The 13876-nt window shown below is 38.1% G+C and overlaps 1 protein-coding gene across 3 annotated transcripts in view; it reads right to left on the bottom strand.

Moving 5' to 3' along the window:
• The window catches only part of CERS6 (ceramide synthase 6), a 318202-nt gene that overhangs the window by 39900 nt on the left and 264426 nt on the right, over positions 1–13876 (bottom strand). For all 3 annotated transcript variants that reach the window (XM_059928030.1, XM_059928028.1, XM_059928029.1), the window contains exon 8: positions 11778–11884. In XM_059928030.1, the coding sequence (XP_059784013.1) occupies positions 11778–11884 (107 nt within the window). The remainder of the gene's footprint in view (positions 1–11777; positions 11885–13876) is intronic.

Genomic DNA, 13876 nt, shown 5'->3' with positions numbered 1-13876 from the left:
TCAGGAGAACGCCGTGATTGCTACTGAGGGCAGGGGACTCAAACATCTAATTAAATTTTTGAGTGGGGTGAGGGGGACACAATTTGAAATAAATGCAATCCTATGGCTAGAAGAGCAAAGGGGGTCCAGCTCCATGAATAATTCACTACTGAGAGAGACAGTCAAGCCTTGTTTCTTCTGTACTTTGTCAAGGCAACTTTAACCTATTTTGTGAAGCACCTGACTTATTTCTGGAAGATACTGTAGACTTAAATGTTTAGGAAAGGGTTTTGACCCTTTTGAATAAAGTGCTGACTTTACAAATTGTGCTCCTCACATAAGGTAGTGTTCTGGAAAGTGAAATAATTTAAGAGGCTTGTACACAAAGAAAAATTCTTTCAGTACTTCATGTTAGCCCCTGAATTGGGCGAATAGGGCGTGTTCACACTGTACTTTAATAACAACTTATTCACTGCTGTATCAAGGTGTTTGCCCTTCAGTAGCAGACAAAAGACAGAACATCCCATTGTATGTCCATAGGATAAGAACAAGGAAAATGTGGTGGACTAAAATTTTGAGTAATAGAAATACTCTAGTTAACTTAATGATAACTAGAAAAATTTGCTTATTTTGTTTTGTTCATTTATTATTGGTCAAAGCACATAATAAAAAGTCACTGAAAATATTTTACTAATTTTTGATGGTTCATAATGATGTATTGTTTCAAGTTAACATCCTTACCACTAACTATGATTACAGAGCACAGGTGAGAAGACAGGAGACCCAGGTCACTCCCTGGAGGCTATTTTGGGAAATAATCCCCAATATTTCCTTATTTGATTATCATACACTACTGGGCAATAAGATTACAGTTAATAGACTATTCCATTTCAGTAAATACATTTTACTACATTTACATTTCAATTCAAAGACAACCTAAAAATGTTACGTAATTAAAATAGCACTTCTTTATCTCAGAATTTAAAAACATTCAGAATTGTTTCAGTCTGGCTATTCTTATATGCCATTAAAAAGCAGAATGTATTCAGAATAACTTCTTCAAAATGTTTTAATAAGTATTTCAATGAATGCTTCCTACTACATTTCTTCAAACTACTGAATATATAACTCAAAGATTACAATACAATGTATTAGCAACAAATAAATCAAATGAAATATTTATACCCTGATAACTATTGAAAGGCATAGGTTGGGATTGTGTGGGATACAAAGTAGTCTAAGACACTAGTGAAAATTAGGTCTGTGTTTATATGCCGTCCATTCAAAAAAAAAAAGGAATTAAGACAGCTAAGTTGGGTTAGTGCAAGCTGCTCTGAGAGATGCAGAGTTTGCTACGATTTTGAGGTTGGGTGCCTGACATAAGTCCCCAATGGTGGCTGGGAACAACTGTTCCCAGGATGCTAGGACAGAATTAATTACTACATGGGGATGGTGTTCTGTGTGTTCCTGCTTACTTTCTTTGGTGGTCCCATGGATGTAGGAAAGATGCTCTATTTGTTTTTTCTATCTGTTCTTCTCATGGACAATTGCTCCCTTCCTCCACTGCCCTGGAACCTCTGGACAACGTCCTCTCTTCACGCTGCCCTAATGAGGAGGCACGCCCACCACCAGGCTCCTAGTCAGCCTGCAGTTTCAGTATATCTACATGTTTTTTATGATTTTCCTTATATATCTTGAACTCTTATATTTCCAACTCTTCGACATTTAGCATTCCAAATTAAGCATTTCTGTCTTATTATCTGCTGTGGACAAAGGCAGCAGTTATTAAACGATTGCACAATGCTGTTTCCATAAATTCTGTCTGAGCAAAATGATTCAGTGGCTGGAATGCCCCCCTGCTTTGAAAAGTTACTGAGTCATTGCCAGCTTTGTCTTCTTGGATTGGCCTATTCTGTCTTATAAGGAAAGATGGTAGGCTGCAGAGTCTCGGTCATGATTGTGCCAAACCACACAGGAAATTCTAAAATCTCAGCTATTTTCATTTAACAAATATTTATTGATAGTTTTGCAGTGCTGGATGTTCCTGGGCTCATGACCTAATCACTACCTATGTCCCCAACACCCACATTCTGCCTGACATATATAGCAGGCTCACAGTGAAGTGCATCAAACAGATCTGTAAAGAATAAATGGCTCCTTATCTAGGAGGAGTTTGCGAAGTTTTTGCTCCCTGGCCCTAAAGACATAAAAAGTTAAATAACAATACATGGTAAGATATATCCTCCCAGGGAACAGGATGACTCCAGAGATGCTGGTGATACTGTGGTTCTGTCTTTTCGGCTACACTGCCATCCCAGAGGTGACAGGGGCATGGATGAAGTTCTGAAAATGAAAGGACACAGCCAGGGTGGTCTCCACTGACAGTGCCCTAGAGCCCTGCGCACTGGGATTGTGCAGGGAGGGCTTCTGGGATGGCTCAGGTAATGGTCCAGACTGGGAAGTAGGCAATGAGCAGTCACAAGCTGGTCCAAGGCTGAGCTCAGGACTGTGACAGGGGGCTTAGCATGAACAGAACGGCCAGTTGACAGAGACCCAGGGACCAGAGTCAGGGAGGTGAGGGTAGCTGGAGGAGAGAATTAGCCCGCTATACAACTGCCCTTTATGGTAACATAAGCAAATGGAAACAGAGCTGATGTGGGTCCTTCATTTGTTACTGCATTTTCCATAAAGCATCACTCTCAAATATGTGAGACCCTTGAGCAAATTTTCAAATCTCTGGCCCTGGCATTAGACTTTATTACAATACTCAGGTATTTTTAAAACAGATGAAACGGCCATGTTGAATTTTTTCCATAGATGGTCTGTAAACACATTTTATAATACTTAGACCAAACAATGTTTTTGTTCTCTTCCTCCTTCCCCCAGCAAGATTCTCTGCAGTGATTGGGAGGGAGGGAACACTTAAGACATTAATTCTGTGGAGACAGTGTTACTAGGACGCCACATTTTTTTGTTGACTCAAGTCACAAAAGCAGAAAAGCTTACTTAATTGAGAGCATATTCTGCATATCCCATACCCACATGTAATACTAACAATATCTTCATGTTTTTCACCTAAGGTAGACAATACTTCTAGAAAACACCCAACGGTTGAAAACATTTAATATGCCACTCCCCACATTGCTTCATTTTTACTCATCAGACTAATTCTTTCTTTTTCCCTATCTCAGACTTTTAAAAATTAATTAATTAATTATTTTGTTTGTTTTATTGGAGTATAATCGCTTTACAATGTTGTGTTAGTTTCTGCTGTAGAACAAAGTGAACCAACTATATGTATACATATATCCCCTTCCTCTTGAGCCTCCCTCCCACTCCCCCACCTCCATCCCACCCCTCTAGGTCATCACAGAGCACCGAGCTGAGCTCCCTGTGCTATACAGCAACTTCCCACTAGCTATCTGTTTTACACATGGTAGTGTATCTATGTCAGTGCTACTCTCTCAGTTTGTCCCACCCTCCCCTTCCCCGCCTGTGTCCACAAGTCATCAGGCTAATTCTTAGTGGTCTTGCCTAAGAGTTGGCAAACTTGTTCTGTAAAGGACCAGCTAGTAAATATTTTAGGATTAGTGGGTCACATACACTCTGTCCCAACCACTCAAGCCAGTGTAGCAGAAAGCAGACAAGGGCAATATGTGACAGATGGACAAGGCTGTGTTCCAGTAAAACCTTATTTATAAAAATAGGCGATGGGCTGATTTGTCTTAAAGGCCATAGTTTGTTGATTCCTGGTCTAGCCCTTCAATATTAAAATTATATTAAAATTATTATGTTTACATGAAAAGAACAAAACATCTCAACACACATTATTTCTATCCAACTCTACCTCACCTTATGAAGGTAGTAACTGATACTAGTATATATACGTATTATTAAAAACATGCCAAAATACCTAACAGCCAAAAGACTTAGGTTTCATCCTTTATCTTTCAAATATGTTTAATACAGACCAGCATCAAGGAAAATTTCAGAGAAAATCTGTCAAGAAGAGTCCAGAAAAAAAAAAAAAAATCCAGCTTGTCCAAATTTGTGAACTCCAAGACTAATCTTATCAGATATTCAGAAAAGCATATAAGCCACACTACTTTGGTAAAATATGTCTTGAAAAATAAATCAGAGAAGAAGATGATATTCTCATATGCATCTAGATGAATTTCAAATCTTATTATGGAAAATGGTAAAAGAATGATCTAGGCTCTTCTGTAACATTTTTCTTTTTAATTGCAGAGACTTTCAGAGAGTACAAATCAGCAAATGATTCCCCTACTTTATAGGATAGAAATCCACAGAAAGTAACATTCTGAGAAGCCACGTGCTTCTGTTTGAATAGCAGCAGACCACTGAAGGTACATATTTGATTCTAAGTTTCCTGTAGCCAAGGGGTTGGCATTTGGTGGAACATGAATGGGAATGTGTAAAGTCATCATTAGGCCATAGGAGGAGGCTCTGGCAATTGTGGTATGCCCATTCGTGGCTGGACAATGACTTGTGAATCTGTCACTTGCAGTAAAGAACTAGCTTATTAAAGAGGACACAAACAGATGGAGAGATATACCATTGTTCTTGGATTGGAAGAATCAACATTGTGAAAATGACTATACTACCCAAAGCAATCTACAGAATAAGTGCAATCCCTATCAAACTACAAATGGCATTCTTCACAGCACTAGAACAAAAAAATTGACAATTTGTATGGAAACACAAAAGACCCTGAATAGCCAAAGCAATCTTGAGAAAGAAAAACGGAGCTGGAGAAATCAGGCTCCCGGACTTCAGACTATACTACAAAGCTACAGTAATCAAGACAGTATGACACTGGCACAAAAACAGAAATATAGATCAATGGAACAGGATAGAAAGCCCAGAGATAAACCCACGCTCACATGGTCACCTTATTTTTGATAAAGGAGGCAAGAATATACAATGGAGAAAAGACAGCCTCTTCAATAAGTGGTGCTGGGAAAACTGGACAGTTACATGTAAAAAATGAAATTAGAACACTCCCTAACACCACACACAAAGATAAACTCAAAATGGATTAAAGATCTAAATGTAAGGCCAGACACTATAAAACTCTTAGAGGAAAACATAGGCAGAACACTCTATGACATAAATCACAGCAAGATCCTTTTTGACCCACCTCCTAGAGAAATGGAAATAAAAAAAAACAAAACAAAGGGGACCTAATGAAACTTCAAAGCTTTTGCACAGCAAAGGAAACCATAAACAAGACCAAAAGACAACCCTCAGAATGGGAGAAAATATTTGCACATGAAGCAACTGACAAAAGATTAATCTCCAAAATTTACAAGCAGCTCATGCAGTTCAATATCAAAAACAAAACAACCCAATCCAAAAATGGGCAGAAGACCTAAATAGACATTTCTCCAAAGAAGATATACAGATTGCCAACAAACACATGAAAGAATGCTCAACATCACTAATCATTAGAGAAATGCAAATCAAAACTACAATGAGGTATCACCTCACACCTGTCAGAATGGTCATCATCAAAAAATTTACAAACAGTAAATGCTGGAGAGGGTGTGGAGAAAAGGGAACCCTCTTGCACTGTTGGTGGGAATGTAAATTGACACAGCCACTATGCAGAACAGTATGGAGGTTCCTTAAAAAACTAAAAATAGAAGTACCATATGACCCAGCAATCCCACTACTGGGCATATACCCTGAGAAAACCGTAATTCAGAAAGAGACATGCACCACAATGTTTATTGCAGCACTATTTACAATAGCCAGGACTTGGGAGCAACCTAAGTGTCCATTGACAGATGAATGGATAAAGAAGATGTGGCACATATATACAATGGAATATTACTCAGCCATCAAAAGAAACGAAATTGAGTTATTTGTAGTGAGGTGGATGGACCTAGAGTCTGTCATACAGAGTGAAGTAAGTCAGAAAGAGAAAAACAAATACTGTGTGCTAACACATATGTATGGAATCTAAAAAAAAAAAAAAGGTTCTGATGAACCTATGGGCAGGACAGGAATAAAGATGCAGAGGTAGAGAATGGACTTGAGGACACGGGGAGGTGGAAGGGGAAGCTGGGACGAAGTGAGAGAGTGGCATGGACATATATACACTACCAAATGTAAAATAGATAGCTAGTGGGAAGCAGCTGCAAAGCACAGGGAGATAAGCTCGGTGCTTTGTGACCACCTAGAGGGGTGGGATAGGGAGGGCGGGAGGGAGGGAGACGCAAGAGGGAAGAGATATGGGAACATATGTATATGTATAACTGATTCACTTTGTTATAAAGCAGAAACTAACACACCATTGTAAAGCAATTATACTCCAATAAAGATATTAAAAAAAAGAAGTAGCCTAACATATACTTGCATTTTGTGAAATTCTGTGACATTCTGTGAACAATAATGGTTACTTCTGCTGGCTCAGGATAGGAACCGTCACTTAGGATTTGAGGGACTAAGTCAACCCAGCTCGTGTCATTACATGCTCACTGAGAACAGAAGTGACTAAAACAAGATATTTTGCCTCCATAATTGGAGAGAGCATTTAAGAATTTTATTTCAAAAGTATCTATGCTTATGGTTCCTTAATCTAGACTACCTGGAGGTTATAAAATGCAATAAAAATTTCTGACCACTTGGCCGTAATGGGAATTTCCATCTCTAACAGTAATATAACACCTTTTTACAAAATGCTTAAGAGTTATAAAGTACTTTATAGTTCTAGAACAAATAGTTCATTTGATCCTTAACATTTCCTGGTAAGGTAGATGGAACAATTACTACTATTCTTCTCTGATGAGTCCACAGATGCAGAGAAGCTACACAGCTGGTTTCCTGACATGCAGTGAGGAGAAGAACCGTGACTCAAAGCAAGCAATCTCTCTACTGACTGCACCGTGCCCCTTCCCTTTCAGGATCTTTGTGGATTTGCCTCTTTCGATACCAGATGCTAATGTATGGCTGAAAAATGATGATGTTTACAATGCAGTATCTTGGCTGGGACGGAATAATAGGGACAGTGATTGAAAAATGACTCTTTTTTTATGTAGCAACTACCAGAAATGTGCCTCATCAACAGCTTTATGGCCTAATTCTTAAATAATATAGTACGCTGTATTGTAGGAGAACAATTAGAATTTAGTAAGTACCTGTTGAAGTGAACTGATGTCAGGAGACCAGAGTCCAGAGAGACTAGGTAAATCATTGACTAAATGAACTGGTTTTCTCCGTATAATAGGGGAAAAACTGCACCTACCTGCTTCACAATGAGTTAAGGAGCTCAACTAAGAAAACAGATGTGAGACAATTTAGGATTAAATAGTACCTAATTCACTCAACAAATATTTACTGAGTAGCCATTGGGAGCTAAGCACTGTGATAGATGCTATAATGGGATTAAGCACAAACTACCCTACGCCAATGGAAACCAAATCTTCATAATATATGGAAAACTGTTAGGAACTTCAGGGATCACAGACAAATGGAGTTGAGGAAAGACAGATCAATGAACACGGTAACAACTTACAACGATGGATAGGCTTACTCTCAAAAAGGAGCAAATCATTCACTGTCCAGTTACAATGTAAAGGCTGAAATACATAGACTTTTGAGTAGATGCAGTAACGTGAACCACATACCTGATTTCAAAGATTTAGTATGCAGTAAAAGAACGAAATATCTCAATTTTTAATCCTGATTACATGTTAAAATCATATTATTTTGGATATACCACGTTAAATAAAACGTTATTTAAACAGATGTCACCTGTTTCTTTTTACTTTTTAATGTGGCTACTAGAAAATTTTAAATTACTAAGAAGCCTGACTTATCATATTTCTTTTGGACAGCGCTGTTCTAGAAGACGTATTACGGCCAAAAGAAAAGTCCGGGCAGCGTGTGGTTCTGAAAAGGCTAATCATGGTGTATGCTGACTTTGTGAGGCGTGGACCAAAGATACAAGAGAGAATGAGCCAAGTGTCATCAAACCCACAAATCACAACAATTCTGATGGCTTACGTGGGAACACAGCTATAGTCAGGAGGAACCTGCAAGGTATTGCTGGGGATTCCAAAGTCAATGGGTTGAAAACTAAAAGAAGCGAGGGCACAGGAATCATTTTATTTCTCCTTCCAGCTGAAGCACAAATATTTGAGGGAGAAATAAGTCCATGAAATGCTTGTTAGAACTGAAGTCCAATGTATCTCCAGCACTTTCCCTCCAGCAGTCAGTGACTATTTTACACACATACACTCTACCTAGAATAATGCTTTATTCAGCTGACAGAGCTCCTTGGTACGTGCAACCAAACTAGTTAATACTGACAATCCACTTACGTTACTTATCTCCAATAAATGTTCAGAAAATAATTTATAGTCTCTATGCCCCACACAATTATCAACCAGAATACTGAAGGGACCCGTAGGGATTCAACTGCAAGTGCCCCACAGGAGGCCCATGTCGCACTGAAGTCTCAACACCCAGCCCAGTACTGGTTACACAGTAAGTGCCCAATAAATATTCATTAAATACATAAAAAGTGGTAGTATATTAGAAGGTAAAAGTCCACACCTAGACAATACGGAAAAGGCCGAAACCAGGAATTTTAGACTGGTAAGCCTACTGCTGCAGAGGGATCATCAAACAGATGGGGGTGAGCACTTAGAAATGAAGAGCCGGGAGCCAGAAAAGGCCTCCTAAAACCAAGTCACCCAGATGGGCCATTATTCTTTTTTCACCCCGCCTCTACATGTGCAGAGAATGACTTAAGTAACAGAGTAAATCTTGATGTTCACAAGGCCTTTGACAAAATCTCTTATTACACCTTTTTAAAATATGGAGAAATAGCAGGCATAATGACACAGCAGTTCTAAGATAGTAATGAGTAGAAAAATCGTAAAGACAGACTGGTGGTTGAGAGATCGAGGTCAACTTAAAGAAATAGTGTACCAGGAGTCCCTCTGGGTCAACGTTTTTCTTCGGTGAGTTGGGAGAAGCATGAGAGGCATATTTGCAAGTACCATGAAAGTAGCAGGGATAAGGGTAACACTGGATGTGGTTCAGAAGACCCTAATTGGGCTAGAATATCTGAAAACAGCATGATGAAATCTAACAGGAATAAATGTACGTGGTATGATTAGGTATACAAATGAATCATAATTAGAAATAAAAATACATAAAAATGAAATAAATGTAGGATGAGGGCAATTTGGTCTGACAGCAGCTCAGCTATTTATCAGATCGCCACCAGTGCAAGGTGAAAGCTCCTTAGAATGTCAATGCGAAGGCAAGCTGCATCAAAAGAAATGCAGTTCTGAACACAGCTTTTTGTTAGTGCTCTTATATTTTCTATCAGCCAGTCCACATTTGGATCATCGTGCCAAGAAGAATTCTGAGGAACAAAGGAGAACAAAAGCAGGAATAATTGAAGGGATTAGAGATGCGTTCTGAAGAGAAGGCCTACAGATGATATATTAGAAACCTTCATGTTCTTAAGAGCTTTCAATCAGAAGTGGTAGGGTACACTTTGTCTGTTTTCCAGAAGGTACTTTTTTGAGGAGGGGAGGGAGTCACAGATCTTTAGAGAATCTGATAGAGCCATGGGCCCTGCCCCCCAGGAAAAAAATGTACACACATACGTTTTACAAACAGTTTCAGGGGGTTCTAAACCAGATTAAGAACCCCTAGCTTAGAAGTTATAAAGACCTAGGTTTCTGTTTCATATTAAAAACTTATTTCTCCCTCGACCTCTAAAGCAATACTCCTAATCAGGAAATTGAGAGAATTCCTATCCTGGGCAGAGGTGTGGGAGAGCAGTTTGGAGCTGGTCACCTGTAGGGTCCCTCCCAATTCTAGGATTCCCTAATCTAAAAGGAATTTTTGAATAATTTCACAGGATTAAGGCAAATATTTAAAACACTATTTGTTATTGTCATTCACCTTACTATTTTAAATATACTCAATGCCCATTACACTCCAGAAATAGAAACAGGATCAAAACAAAGGTCATCCAAGCACTCACATAATTTATGAGACACATCTGACAAGGATTTCATTCACTGGATGCACAACCACAATGGCAGCAGGTATACAGAAATTATTTCTTGTCTCCCAAACAATAAAATATTTCCCTCCACAAGTTGCTTTTTGAAAAACTTGGCTGCACTAAGGGCGGTGGTAGCAGAAGCCCTACAGCATTTGCAATATCAGCTCTTGTTTTGTATTTGGTTACAAGGATTTTTTCTAAGCAGCTGGTTTATATCATCATCACAGGGCATACCTGTGAGTTATTCATTAGCAGCATTACGTAATTTCTATATTCTGAGTTTATTTTCTAGGTAACTCATTGCTGTCTAAACCTGATGAGCTTTTGCACATTAGCTAGAAAGGAGGAGAAGAGATACAGCTCAACGTTAATTCTATCCTTAAAGGGAAATAAGCAAATGAAAGTACTTGATAGTGATGCTTACTTCTTTAAAACTCAGGTTCTCAGAAATCCTAAGCAGGAAAAGTTTTCTATTATTCTTTTGAGATATTTTTCCTGGATTTTGCTTGACTTTCTTCTATTTAAATTCCTACCACTAGTTCTGCTAATAATCTTGAAAGAGCTCCAATCCTGAAATAATTATAGATGCATTATATTCAAAATTACTTCAATGTTTGCTACCTACAATCATATAAAACTATAATACATTTTATATATGCCTGTTGCCAATACACAGCACTGCTGCTGGGATACGATTTTCATAATAAGTAAGTGTGCGAAAGAGCTGCCAGCCTCAAGGAGAAGGGGTGTGTGTGTGTGTGTGTGTGAGATTAATTTGTTTACGGAACCTCAGTGATAGATGTTACTCACTTAAAAGCTCCAACTTTATTTTCCTATTGGACTGAAAAGGCAGCCCTTCATTTCTCCACTTTCTCCAATTTCCGTTGCTGTCATTTCCCATTCAGATCAATTTCTCAAAATGGAAAAAAATCTGCCATCAATGGTAGACTTTAAGTGATATGGAGGGATCATTTTTTTCTAGAAGTAATAGCCTTCCATAAAAATGAATGACAGTGGACCTATTTTCTATAGAAAGGATTGTCAAATTCCATCCAAATCTGTCATGTCTTTTTCTTAGCTAATGACATCCAGACATTAAGGGGTCAGAGATAATTTTAAGGGTTACTTTTGAGTTATACTTTCCATTTGCTTTAGTTATAAATGCAGCTGATGAGGAGAATTATACAGGACAGTGGTTCTCAAACTTTAATGTGTAGCAGAATCATCAGGAAGGCGTATCAAAATCCAGATTGCCAGGCCCCATCTCCAGAGTCTGCGATTCAGTAGGTCTGGGGTGGGTGGGGACCAATAGGTTGCATTTCTAACAAGTTCAGAGGTGACAGTTGCTGCTGCTGGGGGTCCAGGGACAACCCTTGGTGAACCCCTGGTACAGGATGATCCCTGATATCTAACTGATTGCAACACCATATTTCCTTTCTTAATTCAAACTTTCATGGCTAAGGTTTTTGAATCATACTCTAGATTGGAGCCTAAAATGGCAGGCAGCTTCCTGTGGCTTAAGAACCTACATAAGTCACATCCTTCTCTAACGATCCTGTGGAAAATATCCATAAAGAATGCAACCCCCTTCTGGAAGAAGAAATCAAGCTGTTTCTTAAGTCCCTCCCTCGCTTTCTTTAAACTTCTTACTAAGTATCTGGAGTGAAATTCAACAGGAAAATGGTTCATAAAACCTATCTGCACGGGGCGCCTTTATTGGAAAGAAGACTGGCATACTCACCAGAGAGGAAATATACCCAGTCGTGTGGTGATAAAAACCATGGCAAACATAACAAACAGGAGATCACAAATTTTCTGAAACTTGGCGTAATTTGCCATTTTGGCAGCCTATGAAAGGAAGAAATGTGACAGATTAATTTAGTTAAATTGATAAATGAAAAGCTTCTTTCAATATGCATGAGTCTCCTTTAAGATATAACTTACCAGAGGCATAAAATTGCCTGCTACTTTGAAATGTCATGCATCATGCATCATATTTATAAATTACCCATAAGTCGAGTGAAATGTGATATTAACCATAAGTAGAACTACTGACTGTCAGATATTTAATAAAATATTCAGCAACCTGAAAAATTCAATTATATGGTTGATTTCAGGAAAACAGAAAAATATGAAATTCTTGCATTACAGATGATATTAGCAAGCCAAAGATGCCAAAACAGGAATTTGGCATAAGAGGTCAAAATAGAAAGTGCTACATAATCCTTTAAACTTTTAATGAGTCCCAAACACTAAGGTCACGAACTTTATAGAGAATATTGAGCCTTCCTGCATTTTTTCCCCCTTTCTACTTAGAATTATAGGTTTTCCTTAAACAGGTATAAGGAGTGCTCTGGGGAGAGAGTTTCTTGGCTTATCCTCACAAATTTAGAAATGAAGAATGTGTCAAGATCACGTTATTTCAGCGAATCCACTTAGGTATAATTTTCAAATTTACATTAATGGGTCATTTTCTAGATGAAAGTCACTAATGTTCAGAATGTCTGTGAGAAGCACACTAATAATTTATGGTAGTGACTTAAGTGACCACTTTTTATATTATAAATTAGTCGAAGGAAGAAATACATCCCTTTCTCTACCATCTACTTTTTTAAAAAAATATTTATTTATTTATTTGGCTGCACCGGGTCTTAGTTATGGCACGCGGGATCTTCGTTGCTGCCTGCGGGATCTTTAGTTGCGGCATGCGGGATCTAATTCCCTGGCCGAGATTGAACTCGCGCCCCCTGCATTGGACGCGCGGAGCCTTAACCGCTGGACCACCAGGGAAGTCCCTGCCATCTACTTTTTATAGATGATTCTAAGTAAGAACAGGTGACACTGAAAACATAATTGTCCTTGATTACTGCTTTTTACATTTTCACATATAATTCACAGTACCCACACACAGGGTTATAAACTGAAGAGGTCTTTTAAATTCATAACATTATTTTCCACTTCTTGTAAAGTTAAATTAGCTGAGTCAAACTTGAAAGGATTGTTGACATTATCCACAGAAGCTATAATTTAATAGCTTTAAGTAAAATACAAAGCTATGAGAGAAATATATTCCCAAGGGGAAATATCTATTAATTGAGTGGAAGCCAGGATTATGAACTTTTAATTTCATGCATACTTTGGATGTGACACCACAACTTATACTAAGAAAGAAAAAAAGCATCGTCTGCCTCCTTCTGGCTACGTAAACCATGTATTTTTTCTTTTACATTCATTCACCAGTATTCAATAAAAAAAGCATTAAACATCCATTTTTCTGAAATGTCTAAGTCATAGATTCCACTTTGAAGAGTCAACATATCTCATTATTTGGATATTCTCAAGCATTATTTTATGATGTCAAAGAGAATCCAAGTGATGAAGAACATTTGCTTTTAAGCCACACGACTGGGATTTCTGGATTATTTTTCTTTTCTAGATAAAAGTGGTGGATGATGATTCAACCCACATTTTCTGAATTATGGCTCTGCCAAGCATTATGCCATCCATTTCCCCAGACATTAGAGTTGGCAGATTATACAGGATTGACTTCAAAACTGTATATTGCTATATAAATTTCTACCTCCAAGCATACTTAGGATTTAACCACATGGTAACTGATTTTCAGGAAATTGCCTTTATACTAGTTTTATTTCTCCTTTAAAAAAAATGTGCTGAATAGAATCTAGCTTGAATCACTTAAAAACCTTAGCTCCAAACTATCATCTGACATATCCAGCCCATTAGGACTACTTCTCTGTTTCATAACCTTATAGGGACCAGAGTCTTTAATGAAGTGCTGTATACACTTCAAACCTTGACTAATTGCCTTTATAGCAGATT

The sequence above is a fragment of the Balaenoptera ricei genome, chromosome 7 (assembly GCF_028023285.1).
Source record: "Balaenoptera ricei isolate mBalRic1 chromosome 7, mBalRic1.hap2, whole genome shotgun sequence".
Lineage (NCBI taxonomy): Eukaryota > Metazoa > Chordata > Mammalia > Artiodactyla > Balaenopteridae > Balaenoptera > Balaenoptera ricei.
Note: the sequence above shows the minus strand (reverse complement) of the source record. Positions and strands in the feature narration are given on the sequence as shown.